Consider the following 19,677-nt stretch of genomic DNA (forward strand, 5'->3'; position numbering starts at 1 on the left):
TGCTTTATAGTATCGCGTTCTCTGGAAATACGATCGTGAGTACTAAAACATTATTAGGACCATCTCCATTTTTTTTATTTTTTTTTTTTTTCCACTTCGATGTGTTTTGCCTGCCTCAGAGCGAATAAACCAGTTTCTGGAATACCTAGCATGGATCCCTGTGTCCAGAAACCCAAGCCCCTAACCCATGGGCGCCGGATTGAAGGTCAAAACAACGAGAGGATTAATGGGCAATTCTGGATGGAATCATTTTCGTACGTGTACGGGTCGATTTAGGGTTGACCAGTGAAGTTCTCATCCATGTCGTTCCTGAGAAAAATCCCCATGCACGATCCATCCTGGAGCAGAAACCTAGAACTACTCTCCTTCGTGATAGAGCTTACCGGAGCTGATTCTCTCCGCGATGCCGGGCCCGTCATACTGTTACTACTAATATTGATTCGTAGATGTTCCAGTCTCTTCGGTTCGAATGAAGATTAAAACAAGATTCCAGGTTGATAAATATCGAATCCACTGCCAAAGTCGTGATAGGTCTCGTTTATTACCAACGGTCTGCTAAAATTAGTGTTCTTTCGGGCACAAGAGTCCTCGAGGCCGCACGTCTATCGATATTGACCTGGCCTGTCATCTTGCGGAGCAGGAGATCAGGTTTGATTCTGGCTTCAACGCAGACGGACAAACTCTCTGGACAAAGTCTCTGAGTAAGAGACGGCCCGAGTAATTTCATCCACGGCCCTCGTCGCCGGCATTACAATTGAACGGCCGAAGTCGGCCATCATATAACGACACGGAACTCAACCTCTCCATCGCCAACTCCGTACATGACATCTCTATCCTTCACCCAATGAAAAAGACAAGCACCGCAAGCGCTCCTCACACCAAATGTGTTGAGCTCCACTAGTTCCACCTTATCACGCGCATCATCATACCAGACATCAAAGGTCACCCCTTGCCGACGAAGCATGTCGTCGAGCTCATCACTAGGCCCTCGAAGATCGCTCAGTATCTGCAGCCGTATCTCTCTTGCTCCAGCTAGGATTCTCTCAGCGATGATCTCCATTTCACGGTCGGTCTTCTTTCCGAATCGCCACGGCTTATGCCACTGGTACTGGCTAATTGCACAAATGTCCAGTGTCTCAGGGGCACAGAAAACTCTGTATTCCATTTCAGTCTTCATCCGCTCGTCGAAAGGGAGGAAGTACAACTCTAGAGGCTCGTCAAGGCGTTTCCTCAAGTAGTTTGTCATTGTGATCCGAGCACGCGACGATGTCGTGAGCTGTAAAACGATGTCCTCGTAAGAATGCACCGCGGCTCGCCCGGGCACCTTCCACACACCATCTTTAGCTGAACATGGCGCAAAGCGCATGAACAGCCCATTAGGCGGGTACGTGAGACTTCGAAAGCAGGTCCCACCTCTTCCTCCAGGTCCTCAGCGAGCGCCTTATTGAGAACACGAGTGTGGATGGATGCGCTGGAAGCATCAACGAGGAGGCGAGTCATGGCGGGAGTGAACCGCACTATTTGGAGGTCTCTCTCTTCGATGTTCCTCGACCGCAGGATGAGGGGCAACCAGCGTCGAAAGGAGGATGGCAGTTCCGAGGGGATGGGCAAGTCGGGGGCTTCGTCGGCAGTGTGGAACGAAGAGTTGAACTTGACAGGCACGCCCAGGTCCAAATCGGCCTGAACGTCCCGGAAATCGATCTTCTTGAGCCTCATCGTCGCTGATGCGCAGCGGCAATTAGATTCGGCAGCTGCAGTGTAGTTGTCACGCGTCCAAATGATGAGATGGAGAGAGCTGTTCTAGAGTCGCACAGGCGGTTGATAGTCGGCTTAGCCTTGGCGATATTCCGATTGAGATTAAGACCAAGTTGAAATAATTCGATTCGTATCTTTATAGCGCGTTTTGGGGACTGCAAAAGATAGTGGCGCCTGTTGGTGGTCCAATTTTTTGTTTTGATGTCCAACGTGGTAGTTCGTCTTGTGACTGTCCGTATGACTCAGCCGGTGTCAAGTCCAAGTCTTGTCATCACAAAGCGAGTAAGGCACGGAAATAGGGTGCCTCGCTGATATCCTGATAGCTCAGCAATCTTAGATATGCTCATCGCTAGCGGGGTCTTCATTGCCATGTTGGAAAAAACGCAGTTTGGGGAGTGAGATTGTGTTGCTGTGTTCTAACCGTGCTCTATTAGGGCTAACGCGACGGGTATGATCACGAGGGCCCGGTAGTGCCCGCCTAATCGCGAAGGACACGTAATATCAGCTAGAAGAAAAAGAGAGGAGGTGTGCCCTAAGCTATCTGGGGATCAGGTTAGAAAATGTAGTTCCTTTGGAGATTGGTAGCTCTCGAATTTCTAGCCTCAATAACTGCAAATTCGCTCTTTCTCTGTTCAACCCTAGCCAGCCTACCATTAAGCCATTCCATGACATGATGACAAGCTGCGGAGGATAAAGGCCGGGCTATTGGGGTTTTCGTGCAGTCACTGCATGACTGCAATTCGTCGTTAGCACCCGAGCGACGACCATGCATCATTGATTGCGCCCACAAAAAGACCTGCACTACCACTTACATTTGCCAATAGCCATGGATTCTTGTGTCTCTCATGTCCTTGCGGACGCCAGCTAACAAAACCTCAAGTTCTGCTACACTCCAACCAAGTCCGCTTTCCTCCTTGGGCCTAGTGAAGATGGCGAGACTCAGCGCACCAAGAGCGTTGAGGATGTTCTCCGTATTCCAAATACCTAGGCAGAGGGTCAGAAGCAAGGTCCGTGGAAGCGACGACTACAGCGTACTCTACACACCGATTTGCTTGTATTTCTTATCTTTCGGCCAGTGGTTGGTCGGCCATTTCTCCCGTACCACCTCAATATCAACGAACCCGGCCTCGGCAAGCTGCTTCGGGTATGCCTTGGCGGAATCCATACCTCGTCCCATCCCCGCAAACGCGTCGTTGAGCATGTCAGACCACCTCTTCAGGGGTGTATCTTGAGTTAGTGTCCCATCATCAGAGCACATTGGATAAATGATATCTTGGAGCTCGATGACGCCACCAGGGTTGAGGAAGCTAGTGCTGTTTAGTGCATATGTTGCCAGACGCGAAAGGGCGATCGACGGAGGCGATTGGGACGGCAGACTCACCTGAAACTCTGCTTGAAGAACCTCGGCCAGTCGACGATAGACCCAGTGCAGAAACGTGCAAAGATAAAGTCAAAGTTGCTGGAAAAGTTCCAGTCATCCTCGAGGTCATCAACGAAAAAGGTCACGTTGGGAGGGACACTGCTAGCTTTTAGAATACACTTTCACTATTAGTCAAGTGCCACTTACAAGGAAGGCTGAATGGGGCTCAAGTCAATACCCGTAACCTAGAGGTGGGCAAGGGTCAGTAAGGCCACGACCATAAGCCCGTCTCAGACTCGCGACAAAAACTCACATGCGACTCGGGGTGTTTATCGGCTGGGATTGTATTAGCTGGGATTCTGGCTTGTTGCCGATCTTTATCGTGACAGTATAATATCGGCCTTCCGGGAACTTACCAAACTCGATGCTCCAAATGCCCGTGCCGCAGCCGGCATCTAGAACCCGGTGCGGCTCCGTGTCTAGGTTCGCGACATGGAGCCTTCCATCAAATGTCAAGAGAAAAAGATCATGCTGAACATCTGTTGGGGTTGGTAGCAAGTTAGAAGCAAACGACATATTTCGACGGACACATGACGGAGTCGCTGGCTCGATCCTTGTTGAGCTACATACCAAGTCGCTCATTCTCCGCCTAGGGCCCGGTAGGAGGGGTTTTGTGAGTTAAGCTGCGAAATCTAAGGTTGGAAGAGAGAGTATACCTCGTCATTGGGAAGCACATAAGCTTTTCGATAGACGGACAGTCAGCACTTCATTGGAGTCGACCCTCTGGGGCCTTGTTCTGGGCCATCAAACTCGTAGGTGGTGTTGGACAATGGGAATTGGGTACTGGGAAGTTCAGATGCACCGTTGACAACATGGCAGGCACTTACAGCCGTCTTTGTACGCGTGGTATGTCCGGCCATTTTCCATGCGGTATTTTAAAATGCTAGATCGTAAGGACGTTGTGTCACTTCCACCGCCCTACATTTTTGCGTTAGGTCGAGATCCACACAATCCTCGTCATACAGCCGGAGCCCATGCAGAGACAGTATTAGGTGGGGAGCTTCGGAGAAGAAGAGCCAACGGTGCTTCCAACAGCTTCCACTTACTACTCCGTAAGCCGAATCGCCATCGCCGTCGAATTCTTCGAGGTTCTGGACAAGAAATTAGTGAGATGCCATGCACACCATCGAGGTTTGGATTGGGGCGCTCAGCAGAGAGGCAAGGTAATCGAAAACTGTGTCATACATCGTCGGCGACCAGCAGAGTCTCACCCGCAGGCTGATTCGTCTCAACCGAGGAACCCGGGCTCTTCGGGGATCTGGGGGACTTTGGAGAAGTCGTGGCGGCTGGGCCTATTGCCGGTTGTGCCGGATCGCCCATGATGCAACACAGAATTTAGTGTCGCCCAAGATTCTCAGAATAGACCCGATCGATACCTCTCGGTATTGGGCAGCGGTACCTGTGTATGTTGGCACAAATTGTTTGGCACTGGAGGCACGGTGGGCCGGGAACGTTAACAAAGAGAGAAACTGGATGGGGAATAATATTCGCGACTCGGGGGTGGAAAAGTGATCAGGAATTATAAAACCGGGGGTAGGCAAGACAGGGTTCGTGGGGCGAGGATTTGCGAGATAATGCATGGGTGAGGAGACCCCGCACAATGCCTGCGCTTTCATTTGTTCAACTGGTGAAATGGCAGGTTGAATGGATTAGGCCTCGGGCGCGGACGCGGGCCGGTAGCGTCGACCCACAACAAACACGCTAAGGACGGGATTGCCCCTTTTAGACTAGCAAACGAGACTCCCCAACGACGATGAGTTCATGTCATGTGTCCTTCAGGTTCAGAATGAAGGGGGACACGACCATTTACGAAGCACTCCATGTCCGAAGGTCATTGAGGGGTAACCTTTTCCGTATCCACAGAGCCGTGATCTGGGATGGGAGAATCTCCTCGGTAGGACAAACTATAAAATCGCAATCCAATCTCAGCTGGAGACACGACCGGCCTACGGGCCACAATCCCACATCCCATTCTCATCTATGTTTTCCATGTCCCCATCCCCTCCGAGAGAAGAAAATGAAATGACCGGACAACAGGAACCTGAATGAGTAAGGAAAAAAGAAAGGAAAAAGAAGTCCAGGAAACCCAGGTGAAGGCGGGGTGGGGTGATGTGGTATTATTCGGCGTGCTGTTGGCTGGCTTCCCTCCATGCATGGTGCTTGGGGACAAGGTCTAATGCAAAGTAGATCACGCCAGTGACTGAATTGGCAACTTTAAGGCGATTAGGCTGATGTCCATTCACATTCACGGCCGCTGCCCAGGAAGTCGTGGCACCTTGAATGAACTAGATCTACCTCAGTAAACTTCCCAAAATCGGGCAAGTTTCACTACTGGGACGTGGCTCGGCGAGCAGGCCCACACCCACAACGAAAACTCCGATATACCTCCTCTTAATGCCGGGGAAAATGACATATCGAAGTCGTCGAGAAACTCGGTGGGCTAGCGTCATCTCACAACGTCTTCTGATGAGAGCCTGAAGGCGATGCCGAGATGGAATAGCTGTATCTTGTATTTCAACGTATTTAATGAAGGGAAAAACCAGAATCACTGTCGTGCATGAATAGACATTTGAGACGTCTGAGTTACGTCGGAAAAGTTGATGCATCTTTGTGAGTCTGTTCATTGAGTTCAGGAGTGCTTTTAAAAACAGGATCAAAAAAATAAGGGACAAACGATATTGAGCCTGTGACAAGATTGAGCTTCTTCGATTTTTTTTTTTTTTTTTTTTTCAAAATTCGAGGGCTGGTCTTGGCGGTGGGTGGAGTCCGCACAGTCAGTCCCCCAAGTGGCTCTTAAAGGCACCAATGCCACCGCCTCAACGTTTTGTTAACATTTGGCAATGTTCCCCCAAATCTCCCGTGTCTTCGAAATCTTGTCCGGGGTCACCAATCTGAAAACACTGGGCATATGATGGGTTGTGACGAGCTAGGCTCGGCTTCCAAGTGACAGCCTTCCATCCGCTTCGGTCGGCAGCACCGTGACAAAATACGAATGGAAGGATAACATGTAGCAGGGTGCTGCGGATGCACCACGCCTCCTATCTCGCGCTTGAGTGGTTATCATTTTCATTATGAATAGTATTACTATTTTCCCGATTGAACCAAACAGAATCGTCACCCTTGGCATGATATGGGAGCTTGAGTTCGAAGTCGATGATGTCGAATTTGTCTTGGAGTGGAGGGTTCAATCAAGGACGGGGCACTCGCACAAAAGGTTATGATCATTGATAACCTCAAACCTAGGCGCTGGGTTGAATCCCCAGAGGCGGCAAACACTCTTTACTCTAATGGCAACACTGCTGCCATCTCGTAGAACGCAACTATCATGCAGCGCTATAAGCGTCCCAACACCGTGTCCGGAGCCCGTGAATAGCGGCCGTCTTTGTAGTTCACCAATGTCTTCCCGTTTGAGGACATCGAATTCATTGCTTCGAGAACATGAAGATGGGGGGCGAAGACTCTGCCTCCGCCTTCTCCATCATGGCTTAGCTCACGAAGACAAAGGTGTACGAAGTCTACTGTTATGCAAAGTGCACCAATGATTACTGGGTATTTTGCGAAGAAAAAAAAAAAAAAAAAAAAACTCTCGGAAAAGCCAGCCGCATATGTGGGCATGGTTCCGTCAACTCCGACGCTGGAGCTGAACCTCAACTCCGAACACCAGGCCGTTAAAGGAGCTTAGTCACTATCAGTCAACATTAAGGTCATCGAGAATCCGAGACCGAAGATAAATACTCATCACGTCACTCATCACCCACTCGCCATGTCCACTTGTCTTGTCCATTCCTCACTACACGACTAAAATTTGAGAAGAACCACATGATTTTCAATAAGGCAAACATGGCTACAAAGACCACCAACTATACACAAGGCTATTCAGAAGCCACCGTGAGTAGCCATGCTTCACGGACAATCCACACAGACGCTGCCTTTTTACTTCCCCATATTAAATCGACTGATCGCATCCTTGATGTCGGATGTGGCCCCGGAACAATCACTATGGGGTTCGCCGGCCTACTACGCCAAGGGTCCGTGACCGGAATCGACATTTCTGAAGATGTTCTCGCCCGTGCAAAGGAGATGGTTGCCCGGTTGCCATCGCAAGCGAACAATATCTCCTTTCAGACAGCCAACCTCCTGGAAGGTCTCGCCTTCCCCGACGATACCTTTGACGTTGTCTTTAGCTCTCAGTTGTTCCCTCACCTAGCCTCCCTTGAGATGCGGCGCCAAGCACTGTCGGAGATGAGACGCGTCCTCAAGCCAGGCGGTATCCTCGCAACACGTGAAGCTGCCGAGTTGCACTTTTACCCTCGCAGCTATGACCTCGACAGGTTGTGGGCCGGGAACATGGTTCGAGCCCTGCGGAAGGGAGAAACAGTGGCCTCCCTCCCCGGGGGAGATATGCTAGCACTGTACAGGCTGGTGGGGTTTGATGCCGCAGCGGGAAAGATAAGAGTGGGGGCAAGGACGACGGTGCATTCAGGTCGAGAGGAACGCCGTTGGTATGTAGACAGGAACCTGGAGAAACTATCAGCAGGGGACCCATACCGAGAAAGTTGGATTCAGGTCGGGGTTACAGAGAAGGAGATCGAGCAGGTCAAAGAAGCGCTGAGTAGGTGGGCCGAGGATGATGATGCGTGGTATGTTGCGTTACAGGGGGAGACTATTGGCTGGAAGTAAATTAGCTTGTGACGAAGTTGCAAGATATAGCGAGGCGAAGGCAAATTCGATCCTTGACCAAATCTGAGTTGGACAATTACCAAACACTGCGCCGAAACTGCGGTCACCATAGTATTAAATACAACTGTGAATCGCGTTGACAGAATATGCATTCATTCCGCAACTCAGACTCTCAAGCTCTCATCCTAAACTCGTAATACTCACAGGTGAATTTGCCAATTTCACCCAGCCCCTATAATCCTTTCCCGAAACGGACTCAAGCTCAACTGGCCAATAAATGTTACAAATTCTGCTCTCACTGACGCCAACTTCCATCCCCGCAAAATTGTCCCAGATGCTCTCATTTTAGCCACCCTTTTAGGTTAGCGCGTTGGTGTGGTTTTCACAATATCCCAACGACCCGACCCGGCAGTCGGAAGCGGTAAGCAGCCCTCCGGCCCCCCGGCCTCCACGGATTCACCTTAACGTTCGCATCAATGTAATGCAGAGTGCCGACTAGGGGCCCATTCTAGGTCAGGTGAGCGATCCAACCGTCGAGGATCGCATCGGATCGAGTAAGGTCTGGATGCGGGATCTATTCTCATCATCTTGATCGAACTATGTTCGCGCCACCCCAAGGGCCCATGAGATCCCAATGGATCCGGCGTCCCACCTAGCCTCGCTCTGGTTCCCCTTTCCCTAGCTTGCCAAAAGCTGCAGCTCTTTGTCCGTCCCTACGTTACTTTCTCCGCACCATGTAGGAACATGCCGTAGATAAAAACGTTCTCTCATTTGGGCAGCTCGAATGAGTACTGCAGTGAGGGATCGGTTCATCACTATAACTGAGAGATCTACGGTCTCCGTGAGACTTTAGGACTTGGTATCGCAGCTCCAGACAGACTTCTCATAAAGAGACGTCGGCCTCTACCATCGCGGGCATCAGGAGCTGCGAAAAGGCTCATTCCACAGACCAACATCCCTCATCCTCAAACGAGTTAGACTCTTATCCTAGAAACTCATTCCTCAGCCTAAGAAAGAAGACGGAAAACACTATAATGTCGAGCGCATTGGAAGGCATCTACGAACCTGGCATCGTAGACCCCGGCTTCCCCTCCCCAAACAGCACCCACCCCTTCTGGCATTCCCAGCCCCATCTCCATACAAATCACCGGTCCGAATGGCCCGCGGGCGTATCCGACATCGTCATCATCGGTGCTGGCATCACAGGTATGAACCTCGTATGCACCCTGCTCAAGAAGCAACCCAAACTCCGCATCGTCGTGATCGAAGCCCGGGGTCTCTGCTCTGGCACCACCAGCTGTAATGGCAGGCACTGCAAGACTATGACTTGGGCGATGTGGGAGGAGCGCAAGCATTCTTTCGGCATTGAGGAAGCCATGCACATCTCGGCTTTCGAGCATGCGCATCTTGAGGCCATGGCGGAAGCTATTCGTGAAGATGGCATCGACTGCGATCTAGTGCTCACGGATGGGGTTGAGGCGTATTACGATGTAAAGGACTTTGAGAAGGCTGTTAATGTGCTGGACGATATGTGTGCCTATGTGCTGCATTTGGCTGCGAAGTATATGGTTCATATAGACAAGAATTACCTGTGTAAGGTGCTCGGGCTTTCTGATCGTGCTGTGGGAGCTATTTCTATCCTGGCGGCTTTGCTTTGGCCTTACAAATGGATAACCTCCGTTTTGGGCTCTTATATTGACCATGCAAAGATCAATGTTCAGACGCATACTCCAGTAAGATCAATCATTGGTAACGCGGAGGATTCATACGCTACGGTGCGGACAGACCGGGGCGACATTCGGGCTAACCACATCGTTCATGCCACCAACGCCTGGCTAAGCCGTCTTCTTCCCGAGCTCCGACCCTTCGTCTCCCCGGTACGTGGGAATGTCGTGTCCTACGCCCCGACCAAGACTGGAAACTCTAAGTCGGCTTTGGGCCTCAGCAGCAAAACCTCCCTCTGGCTTCGATACGGTGTCAAGGACTACGACTACCTAATTCAACGCGAGGATGGCTGCGCCATTGTCGGTCGCGCCAACACCGGCCGTACGGCAACGGGAGACGATAACAAAACCGACCTATCTCCCATGGCACATCTCCGCGGCTTCACCCATGAGGCGCTAGCAGCCCCGGCTTCCGATGCTTCTACCCACATCACTCACGCCTGGGCTGGCATCCTCGCTTTTTCTCAGGATGCCGTCCCCTTTGCTGGTCGGTTACCCTTCCCAGGTCGTAGCCACCAGTGGGTGTGCGGAGGGTTCCATGGACTGGCATGATCAAGGCCTTCCTTACGGCGCAGATGGTTGCTGGGCTTATACTAGGGGAAAAGCCTGATAACGAGTTCCCCAGGTCGATATTTGTGACGCCAGATAGGATTCGGCAACTGAGGAAATCTGTCGAGTCAGGGAAGCCGGTGGTTATCAAGGCGGGACTGTGAGCGAGCTGAGGGGCTGTCCCATCATCATCAGCCTTTGATGGTTTGGTAATCCCAACAAGCTGAACTCTTGATAAATAGACCTAGTTTCCGATATGTATCCCCAATTGCATGTTTTTTGTATAATACTATTAAATGGCCCCCGCGTATACACACCATAAGAAGAACCGCAAATTGTTCTAGCAAAGGTAAAAGCCTGTATACGAATCTGAATATCCTGGTATGTGGCACGCAACTCCTTGCCTTCGAGACTAGAGTGTTTTCTAATTCCTGCCTAAGTGCAATGCATTTTGTCCTCTTCATTTGGCTGGGCGATTGCTGCGGATTAGCCCGCGATAAGTCTTCTGATGCATTGTTAAATCGATAATCCGAGAACGATTCTTGCCGTCACCCACCCCGAAAATAAGTCTTCAAGTGATACCCATGTACAATGATTAACAATTTAAATCGCTACTCCGGGCGAATACATCCTCGCGCTTCGGTTCAGGGAGGTGGTTATATTTATTAGGAGTACGGATGCTAGGAGACATAATAAATAAGTTCCCGGGAGCGACGAGAATGTCAATATCTAATGGAAAGGGCAGGTAAGATATTTACAGACCTATCAGCCAAGCGTCATGAAAACATACGCCTGCACTCATTTCCTAGTCATTCTCAGCATTTTAACATTGATGTCTTCGGCATGATAATAAAGTTTCAGACACATGACTTAAATCCAACTGACAAGGCGTTTCTACGATACCATAATAGTAATTACTACATGTCCCGAGTTGATCATGCTTGCTACATTATCCTCCACGGCCCTCTACATATCATGAGCATTCTGGCCAACCTCGTCGGCCTGTTTGCCGAAGGCCATAGCCCGTCAGTGACCAAAACCTTACGGCAGGAGCAGGAAGATTAGGTTTTAGTACAATTTCTCCGGTCTCTTTACTTACTGAGGCTAGGAGCTCTGGGGAGCTTTTTACTAGACATTCATCACCAGGATAATATAGCCTATTTTGAAGCTATGACCAACGCGTCGCAGGTTGAAGTATAACTACTACGCTAAGACAAAGCCTATGGACAATAACTATAGTATAATACTTGTAATAAATAGAAAGCTCTTTATTATTATATTATTACCAAATTAAAGTTAATAGACGGCCATCTTGAGTATATAACGCTTGAGCTCCCTACTACTGCTATTGAGGTTTAGCTAAGATTAAGACTTTCGAGAAACGCGCTCTACGGACAATTACTGGCTTATTTTGGCACACTTTGAGCTCTGATATCGGCGATTCTGACTTTCTTGATTATTCTGAAAAATTCCTCCTTTCCACGCCTTTTATCCCAGGTTCTAATTGAGTGATGTTTCGACAGCTTGCTGGAGCGCATTCCCCCCCCCCCCCCCCCGGGAGAAGGGCTGCTCCGTACCGAGTCAATTATGAATCCATCTGCTTGCCATAGATAACCGCACTATCCACAGAATCCTTCTGTGTGCCGAAATAAGTCCAGGATCGCATACCCCGTCATCTACCCCAGTAGGGTTATTATCCTCCATATTGGCTGACGCCGAGCACTGTCGGACTCTGTAGATATAGCCTGATAATGTCAATATACTGTGTTACTGTACGCAAGCCCCGCACGCAGTCAAGGTTCTGCCAATGCAATCGAAGTTGGCGAGAGTTTGATCGCCTTCACATCTGCTGCTTAATCGTGGTTAACTGCGTACGATGAAGGCGGCATCGCACTTCTTCTTCCTATGCGCCGCCGTGAGTGGCGCACTGATCCCCAGGCACTCTACAATTGTATCTCGCGACATCGACTTGGAGTCCGAATACGACTTCGTCATCGCCGGCGGCGGTATCTCCGGGCTCACCGTGGCGGACCGCTTGACCGAGGACCCCAATGGTACAATCCCATTATGAATAGTCTCTGAGGCAAAGAGGACTAATTGTGTGTGGCAACAGTCAAAGTTCTTGTCATTGAAGCAGGGCCGTTCGACCTGGGCGAAGACAGTGTGCTAATCCCGGGCGCTTTCAATCCGGTGCCCTACCTGTGGATTCCTCTGCTCAGCGTGCCCCAGGAGGCGCTGAACAATCGGTCCTTCAACGTACCTCTTGGCCGAGTGGTCGGGGGAGGCTCCGTCGTCAATGCCATGGTATTCGCGAGGGCGGGTAAGGGGGAGTACCACGACTGGGAGGAATTAGGGGCGACCGGCTGGGATTGGGACGACCTACTGCCGTATTTCATCAAGGCACGTGTGCCATGACTTGGGTTTTGGGCTGGAACACTGCTAACCCGGAGCCTTTGGCTAGAGTGAAAACTTTACCGCACCAGACGATGAGTATGCCGCTACTGCAAACATCTCGTGGGTCGATTCAGTCCACGGAAACGAAGGACCTGTCCAGTGTTCCTATCCCAATTTCTTCTTCGAGGGAAGCGGTGCGTGCAACCTCAGAGATCCACTTCAAACTCATCAAATTAACTGGGAGATACGACAGAAAACTGGTGGAACGCCGCTCTCTCGGCGGGGTTAACCACCGCCGGTGATCCAAATGGAGGCAACGTTGCGGGCTTGACGTGGTTCCCCACCGTGGCTGACTTCACCACCCGCACGAGGAGCCATGCGAGACTGAACCACTACGATAGGGTCGAGGACGTGCGGCCAAACTACCACATTCTCCCGGAGCACACCGTCTCCCGTGTCATCTTCAACGGCACAAGGGCTATCGGCGTCGAGTACCTTCCTAGCAAAGGTGGGGATGTGGCGACGGTCACGGCCTCTAGAGAAGTCCACCTCGCTGCCGGCGCGGTGCACACGCCGCAGATACTGCAATTGTCCGGCATTGGGCCTAGAAGACTTCTCGAGGAGTTCGAGATCGAGATCATCGCGGACTTGCCCGGCGTGGGGCAGAACTTTCATGACCAGCCGAGCATCATCATCCCATACCGAGGTATGAACAGCCCCACACATCGCAATGGATTATTCACTATTAACTGGTAACTGTCCTACAAGTTACCAACAATATTGAGCCAAACATGGCGACTCTGAATACCGACGAGGAATATGACGCCGAACAGCGCGCCTTGTACGACGCGTCGAGGGAAGGTCCATACGTCCTCACCAGAGGACTAAGTACAACTCTCGCGCTGCCTCCGTTGTCCAACGTGACCTCCTCGTGGCGAGACATCATCGAAGAAGCCCAAGGCAGAGATCCAGCAGATTTCCTGCCGGATGACGTGGACGAGTCCGTTCTCTCTGGGTACAAATTGCAGCGGGAAATTACCTTGCGCCAGCTCGGAGGACAGGAGACGCCCGTGTCCATGATGCATTGGGACACCGCTGACTCCGTCCGTATGTACTTCCTCAGACCCCTGAGCCGCGGGTCGATCCGGATCAATACGACCAACCCCCTCGACAACCCGCTCATTGACTTTCGCACACTCACCGACCCGACCGACTTTGATCTCGTGGTAGCGTCTTTTTTAAAGAATCGAGACATCATGTCGCAGCCGACCATGGCGATCCTCGGCCCTGAGGAGCAGGCCCCGTTCGGAAACAATATTACTGACGTCGACGAGCTCAAGGAGATACTGAAGTCAGTCGTCGAGCCCTCTAGTGCCCACGAATGCTGCACGGCGGCCATGATGCCTAAGGAGCGCGGTGGTGTGGTCAACCCTCAGATGAGGGTCTACGACGTTGAGGGGCTCCGTGTCATCGATGTCAGCTACTGGCCAATGGTGCTCACGGCGGCGCCGACGGCTACGACGTATGCCTCAGGCGAGAAGGTAAGATTAGCATTTCCCGAGATGCTTTGTGTGCGAGTGCTGACAGGATGAATAGATTGCCGATCTTATCAAGTTGGAGTACTGCCTTGCCGGTGCGTGCGATGAGGAGGATTAACAGATCTTTGTCCAACGGTTGAGATTGGCTGCGTTGGGTATAGTTTGATTGAGTTCGCACTCGCTACTGAACCACGCATGGGCTTAACTGGGCCGATTTAAGGATTAGGCAATGCTCACGTTATGTAGCCAGGCATTGCATCTCGTGTATATTGGCCCAGACCGTGGTGTGACCCCTGCTGTTCAATCGTCAGTTCGTCAAACCATGAAGTGGACCAGCTAAATCAAGTATACGTATACTCGAAACCAGATATTCTCTTCCTTGACGCCTTGTTTTCCCATATTGAATTCCCTCTTGAGGAGCGAGAAAATCATTAAAAACTGTCATTTGTAATTAGTGTGTGCGCCATTATTCAAAAGTCCAGTTTCCTCTACTTACCTAGCCGTACTGGTATCGTTAGGAACAGGTCGCACCCGTGGCGAGCGTTAATACATCCCTTTCAAGCTGAATCATCGAGAAACGGAGAAAATTCCCCGTTAAATGTAATCATGTAGAATGCTTCTCAGTCTAGCACGGTCCCCAGCATGTTATAGAACGTAAGAATCACTTATCCACCACACACGGCGCATCCACGCCCCTACTTCAATTATCTCCAAGAACCGACGACTTGAGGAGCATCTAGTCTCCAATACCTGCCCCGACTTAGATGAGACTCCATTAATGGACAAATGTTTCTTAAGTTGCCCCTCCCCTTGTGGGAAGTGGCATGGAGCGGCATGATCAATCGGACGGCGAGTCACACAAGATGGGTCTCAAAATGCCGGCGGTATGTGTGTCGCCTTGGGAGTTTCTTCTCTCTCCGAACTAGTCCCTCGACGCCAAGTGTCAATCTCTGATCCTTTCCACAGCTCAGAAACTCATCGCTCCTGGTTGAAAAGGCCTTTATAAACGGAACCTTAACGTCATTTTCTTGAGGGCAAACCTTTGCCGTCTCCGATCCTGCTACCGGTCCTCTTATTGCCAACCGCCCGGATTTGACGCCTGACGAAAGTTTAGCCACCATCATTGCTGCTCATACAGCCTTTAGGCCTTTCCGCAAAACCAATTGAAGATACAGATCTACACTTTTAAGATAACGGCATCAGCAGATCCTGATTCATGCTGAGGACCTCGCGACTTTGATCACATGGGAGATTGGCAAGGCCCTCATCGATGCCCGTGCTGCCGTAGCATACGCTGCAAGCAACATGCAATGATTGCTGAGGAGGCCTCCCGGGTTTATGGCTCGGGTATCCCTGCCTCTGTGCCAGGCAAGCGCATATACATTTCCCGACAGCCCGTCGGCGTATGCGTACGCCCTCATCACACCGTGGAATATCCAGCGGCCATGGTCACTCGCAAGATTCCGCCGGCGCTGGCTGCGGGATGCAGTGTTGTCCTCAAGAGCGCGGGGGAAACGCCTTTGACTGCTGAGGCACTCGCTGAGCTAGCGCAGACGACCGAAATACCTCGCGGCGTCATCAACGTCGTTACAGCTCTGGAAAATACCGCCGCAATCGGTACCTTGCTGAGTACGCACCCACGAATCAAGAAACTATCGTTCACGAGCAGCACGGCGGTTGGCAAGATGCTAATGGCCCAGTGTACCGCTACACTGAAGAAATTATCCATGGAGCTCGGCGGAAACTCCCCTTTCGTCTTTTTTGACGACTGTAAGGATCTAAACAAAGCTGTGGCAGGAGCACTCGCTACCGTGTTCCGTAGCTCGGGCCAGACATATGTAGCCGCCAACAGCATATTCGTTCAGGATGCCATCTACGACGAATTTGCCCGGAGACCCACGGAGCATGTCAAGGAGTTCGAACTCGGTTATGACTTCGACGACGGCGTCATACACGGCCCTCTGATCCATTCTCTTGCCGTGGCTAAAGTAGAAGCTCATGTCCGTGAAGCGGTTGCGAGAGGTGCCAAGGTCGCGGTGGGCGGAGTAAGATTACCTGAGCTGGGCTGCAATGTTTTTTGCCGCAACTATGTTGACGGGAGTGAGGAAGGACACGGGTATATTTCGCGAGGATACCTTTGGGCCGTTGCTGCCCTATCCCCTTTCTCAACAGAGAGTGAGCTGGTTGAGATGGCGAATGCTAGCGAGGTTGGGCTGGATGGGTCCATGTTTAGCAGCGATATAGACCGCATCTTCCGCGTCTCGGACTCGCTTGATGTTGGTATGGTTGGTGCAAATGCCGGGATGATTAGCGACGCTGCAGCACCCTTTGGGGGTGTCAAGGACTCTAGGTTTGGCAGGGACGGCTCACGGTATGGCATCGAGGATTACACCTTGCTCAAATCCACCACGATAGAAATAAGTCCCGAATTAGGGACGGAGTTGTAAGCGCGTAATAGATTAACCAATCGATGCGTCTTCGATTTCGAACCTTGTCTCTGTATCCCTTTCCTCGTCTAAATCAGAAGGCGATATCACATGTTGCAGCAGGCTGTATGCAAGTCCAAAATTGCCGCCGCTGGCCGACGAACACCAAAACAGTAGGTCACTATTATCCCCGTATTTCTGCCCAGTAATACCACGACAAGACACAAAACCTTTAACCTCTTATACTGCAGATGATGCCTGGAATCTACAATATCAATTACATCCGATATAACTAGTGCGATCCTGTTATGAGAACACATTATCCACACCAGGCTTGGGGTGTTCTCACTCAACCTGCCCATTATATTAATGAAGACAGGTATTTTATAAACTTGCGAAAACTTGCTTATAACTACTTAAAGGTGGGAGGAGAGTCTGGAGGGTGTTTAGCTTAGGGGGCATGTTGTAGTTGATATTGCGTGATTGGCTGCAGGGCGACGTGCGTGTCCGGTAACACTATTCCCATCACTTGGGCTGCTGCTCCCAGAACTTACGGTCCCACATATCCATCCGGTCGCCCAACCTCTCGGAACACATTCTGATGATATCTAGAAATTGAGAGCAATCAATGTGTTCAGGATGGTATGTCCGGATTTCCTACAACAGTTCTCCTAAAGGCGACAAGGGCTTGCTTCCTTTCTCCTTCTCGCTTCTGCCCGCCGCTCGATTGTGTGCAAGTAGCTTGAATTCAGTGCCCTTAATCTCGTAAGGAGGCCTTCGAATTGCGGGCTCGGATTGGTTAGCTATCCACATGCGGTGATGCCGATTCTAAGGTTGAGTCTAATAACCTAGCGTAGTATCTCCCACTTGCCTGGGCTACTGCGAAACTGCTCCGACTGGGAACCGCGGCCTATTCTTGGCTTTTCTTCTCAATCCCAATCTATCCCTCCGGTTATTGCATGTATCTTGGCTCTTGAGTCAATTAGTCAAGAAGATAGTCGTTTGCTCTGTGAAGCTCGCGCCTATCACCGTCCGCACATTACCTGCGCACTCCTCAGAGACCCATGTATTGGACCACAGTTCGATGCCTCGATGCCATCTGGAATCGACCACCAGCGATTTTGAATCCAATTTACCGATTTCATATGTACCATAACCGGGAAATATACCCCCGGCCCTGCGAGGAGCAACCTAGGCTAACGTTTCTTTTATCTAGTGCAACAACTTCCAGCGTAGTACGGCGCTCCAACATTGCTCCTCAACGCAGTAAGAGATGGCGAAGAGAGGCCGAATTAGAAGGAGGAAGCTAGCATCCGTACCATTGGCTTATCGAAAGGGCTGGCTTATGGCGTTTCACTCTGTTTTTTTCAGGATTATTGTCCCCAAAGCCTAATGCAATCCGGTGCGGAATTCGGTGACATTGCCGCCGGTATATGCCTCGTCGAGTGACTTTGATTTCCCCGCCTTGTTGCACCTTGAGGGACTCACTATTATTAGTTTCTTTAGATGTCGACTCGAGATCAACGTGGGTGGTGTCGGAGAAATAAATATCCGACACATTCCCCCAACGCAGGGTTAGATACTTCATTCTTGAACATCTTGAACGATCATTCAGCTATTCCCCTTTTGAGGTGCGAGAACCTAGAGTCCTTTCAAGGCCCCAGTCTCGGCGATGGAAATATTTGACTGAAAGGGAGTTTGGAAGTTTCTGCGTCCCTCTTTGTTACATCATATTTTCTGTCAACCTGGAACTCAAGGATTTGAAAGACCCTCGTCAAAATTGTTCGATATTTTGCCCTTACCCCGAGACATGCCCCGGAAGTCTTGATATAGAAGAAAACTAAAAGCTGGCTCTTGAATCTAAACCCCGAGCTGCCTCCGATCCCCGGTTAGATTGCGCGGGCCGCGGCGTGCGGAAACTGCAGAGGTGACATGTGGAAGTATACATTAGCGGGCAGCAAGCTTTCTGGAGAAAACCACACTTCGTATTCGCTTGCCCCTGGGATCCGACCCCACGCCGTCATATCAAAATCGACAGCTTAAAGTGTAATATGGAGTGAGCTTACCATGCTGGCGGCGTGCATTAGCGCAAATCGGATCACTAACAGCCATCAGGGTGCTTGCGGATACACTCCTCTTACTTTTTTTTGGTTTGGGGTTTTGGGGGGGGAAGCTCATTCGGGAAATACTCCGGAGTAGAGTTCGAAGCCACACGTACAGTATCCAATAAAAACAAAAGAGCAGCTTCTGTTCCATCTTTACATAGCGCTGCCCTGCATTTACGTAGTCCACCCTTTGGCTGGATGACTTGTGCGGGGTGCTTCCGGCAACTACGGTTCAGACCATACAAATTCTGGGAGCATTTGGATCGTTATAGTAATAATGAATAGTTTTATTTCTGGTCCTGTTCTTTATAAAGCGAGAGTCCATGTTGTCGTCTGATCAGAACGAAAGCAATCCTAGTGTCTCGTTAACCAGCGTGTTGAACCTGGTTTTAACGGGCTAAAAGTCGGTGGATGGCGAAGGGAAAAATCTGCTGTCTACCTCGATCAGCTCGTGTGCTTATCATCCATAATGATGAAGACTTACTCATTTGCTGGCTGCCTCACCCATGGGTGCCGCAGTGAACGACGTACGCTTGCTGTGGGCAGAGGTCTTCTTCGTCCGCATCGTCGTGGCAGAGGACACCATCATCTGACCAAGTAGCGCAGCAGAAATGGCAGGCCTCTTGCGAAAGTTCAACACAATCGTTGTTATCGAGCAGCCAGGTATCCGTTGGATCCGCTGCACTCGGGCAAGTCCAATCCCGAGCAACTAGGGGACTTGATTCACTTCGAGGCAGGGCCAAGGTCCCACCAACGAGGGCAAGAAGGCAAAGGCGGAGAGCTAGTGGCGCCATGCTAGGGGTTTGGGTGTGTTGGTGGCGCCGAGGTAGAGCTGAGAAGGTGAAATTGCGTTCTTGGCTTTGGTGCACTAGGAATCAATGGAGCGGGGAGTCTAAAATGGGAGGACTGGCGGCGGGAGGAGATTAGTCGGAGCACGAGGCGCAACAGCCGATCCTTTATACCTAGAGGATTAAAGATCAAGCTCTCACGATACTATACGCCATTGGCTAAAAGGGATCCAGTTGAAGATTCTTCATAATGCACGACTTTCTAATTCACACTTGCTGCAGACTCCACCATATACCA

General features: G+C 50.7%; 2 protein-coding genes and 3 pseudogenes across 2 annotated transcripts; 4 read left to right on the forward strand and 1 right to left on the reverse strand.

Annotated features, from left to right (window-relative positions):
- Positions 1–775: 775 nt before the first annotated feature.
- On the reverse strand, positions 776–4,495 carry SAPIO_CDS6500 (uncharacterized protein; the record flags this gene model as incomplete). Its single annotated transcript, XM_016788586.1, has 11 exons — positions 776–1,324; positions 1,396–1,795; positions 2,568–2,739; positions 2,800–3,062; positions 3,137–3,274; positions 3,323–3,360; positions 3,429–3,451; positions 3,532–3,654; positions 3,746–3,764; positions 4,222–4,266; positions 4,361–4,495. 11 exons carry the CDS (start codon positions 4,493–4,495, stop codon positions 776–778), a joined length of 1,905 nt encoding a protein of 634 aa, XP_016641739.1.
- A 2,679-nt stretch (positions 4,496–7,174) lies between these two features.
- SAPIO_CDS6501 lies at positions 7,175–7,855 on the forward strand (annotated as a pseudogene; the record flags this gene model as incomplete).
- Positions 7,856–8,889: 1,034 nt separating this feature from the next.
- On the forward strand, positions 8,890–10,131 carry SAPIO_CDS6502 (annotated as a pseudogene; the record flags this gene model as incomplete).
- Positions 10,132–12,004: 1,873 nt separating this feature from the next.
- Positions 12,005–14,178, forward strand: SAPIO_CDS6503 (Gmc oxidoreductase; the record flags this gene model as incomplete). The annotated part of the gene is made up of 6 exons (XM_016788587.1): positions 12,005–12,182; positions 12,242–12,515; positions 12,592–12,716; positions 12,776–13,228; positions 13,291–14,063; positions 14,119–14,178. 6 exons carry the CDS (start codon positions 12,005–12,007, stop codon positions 14,176–14,178), a joined length of 1,863 nt encoding a protein of 620 aa, XP_016641740.1.
- A 1,192-nt stretch (positions 14,179–15,370) lies between these two features.
- Positions 15,371–16,507, forward strand: SAPIO_CDS6504 (annotated as a pseudogene; the record flags this gene model as incomplete).
- Positions 16,508–19,677: the final 3,170 nt, after the last annotated feature.

The sequence above is a fragment of the Scedosporium apiospermum genome, assembly GCF_000732125.1.
Source record: "Scedosporium apiospermum strain IHEM 14462 chromosome Unknown SEQ_SAPIO_0104, whole genome shotgun sequence".
NCBI classification, from domain to species: domain Eukaryota; kingdom Fungi; phylum Ascomycota; class Sordariomycetes; order Microascales; family Microascaceae; genus Scedosporium; species Scedosporium apiospermum.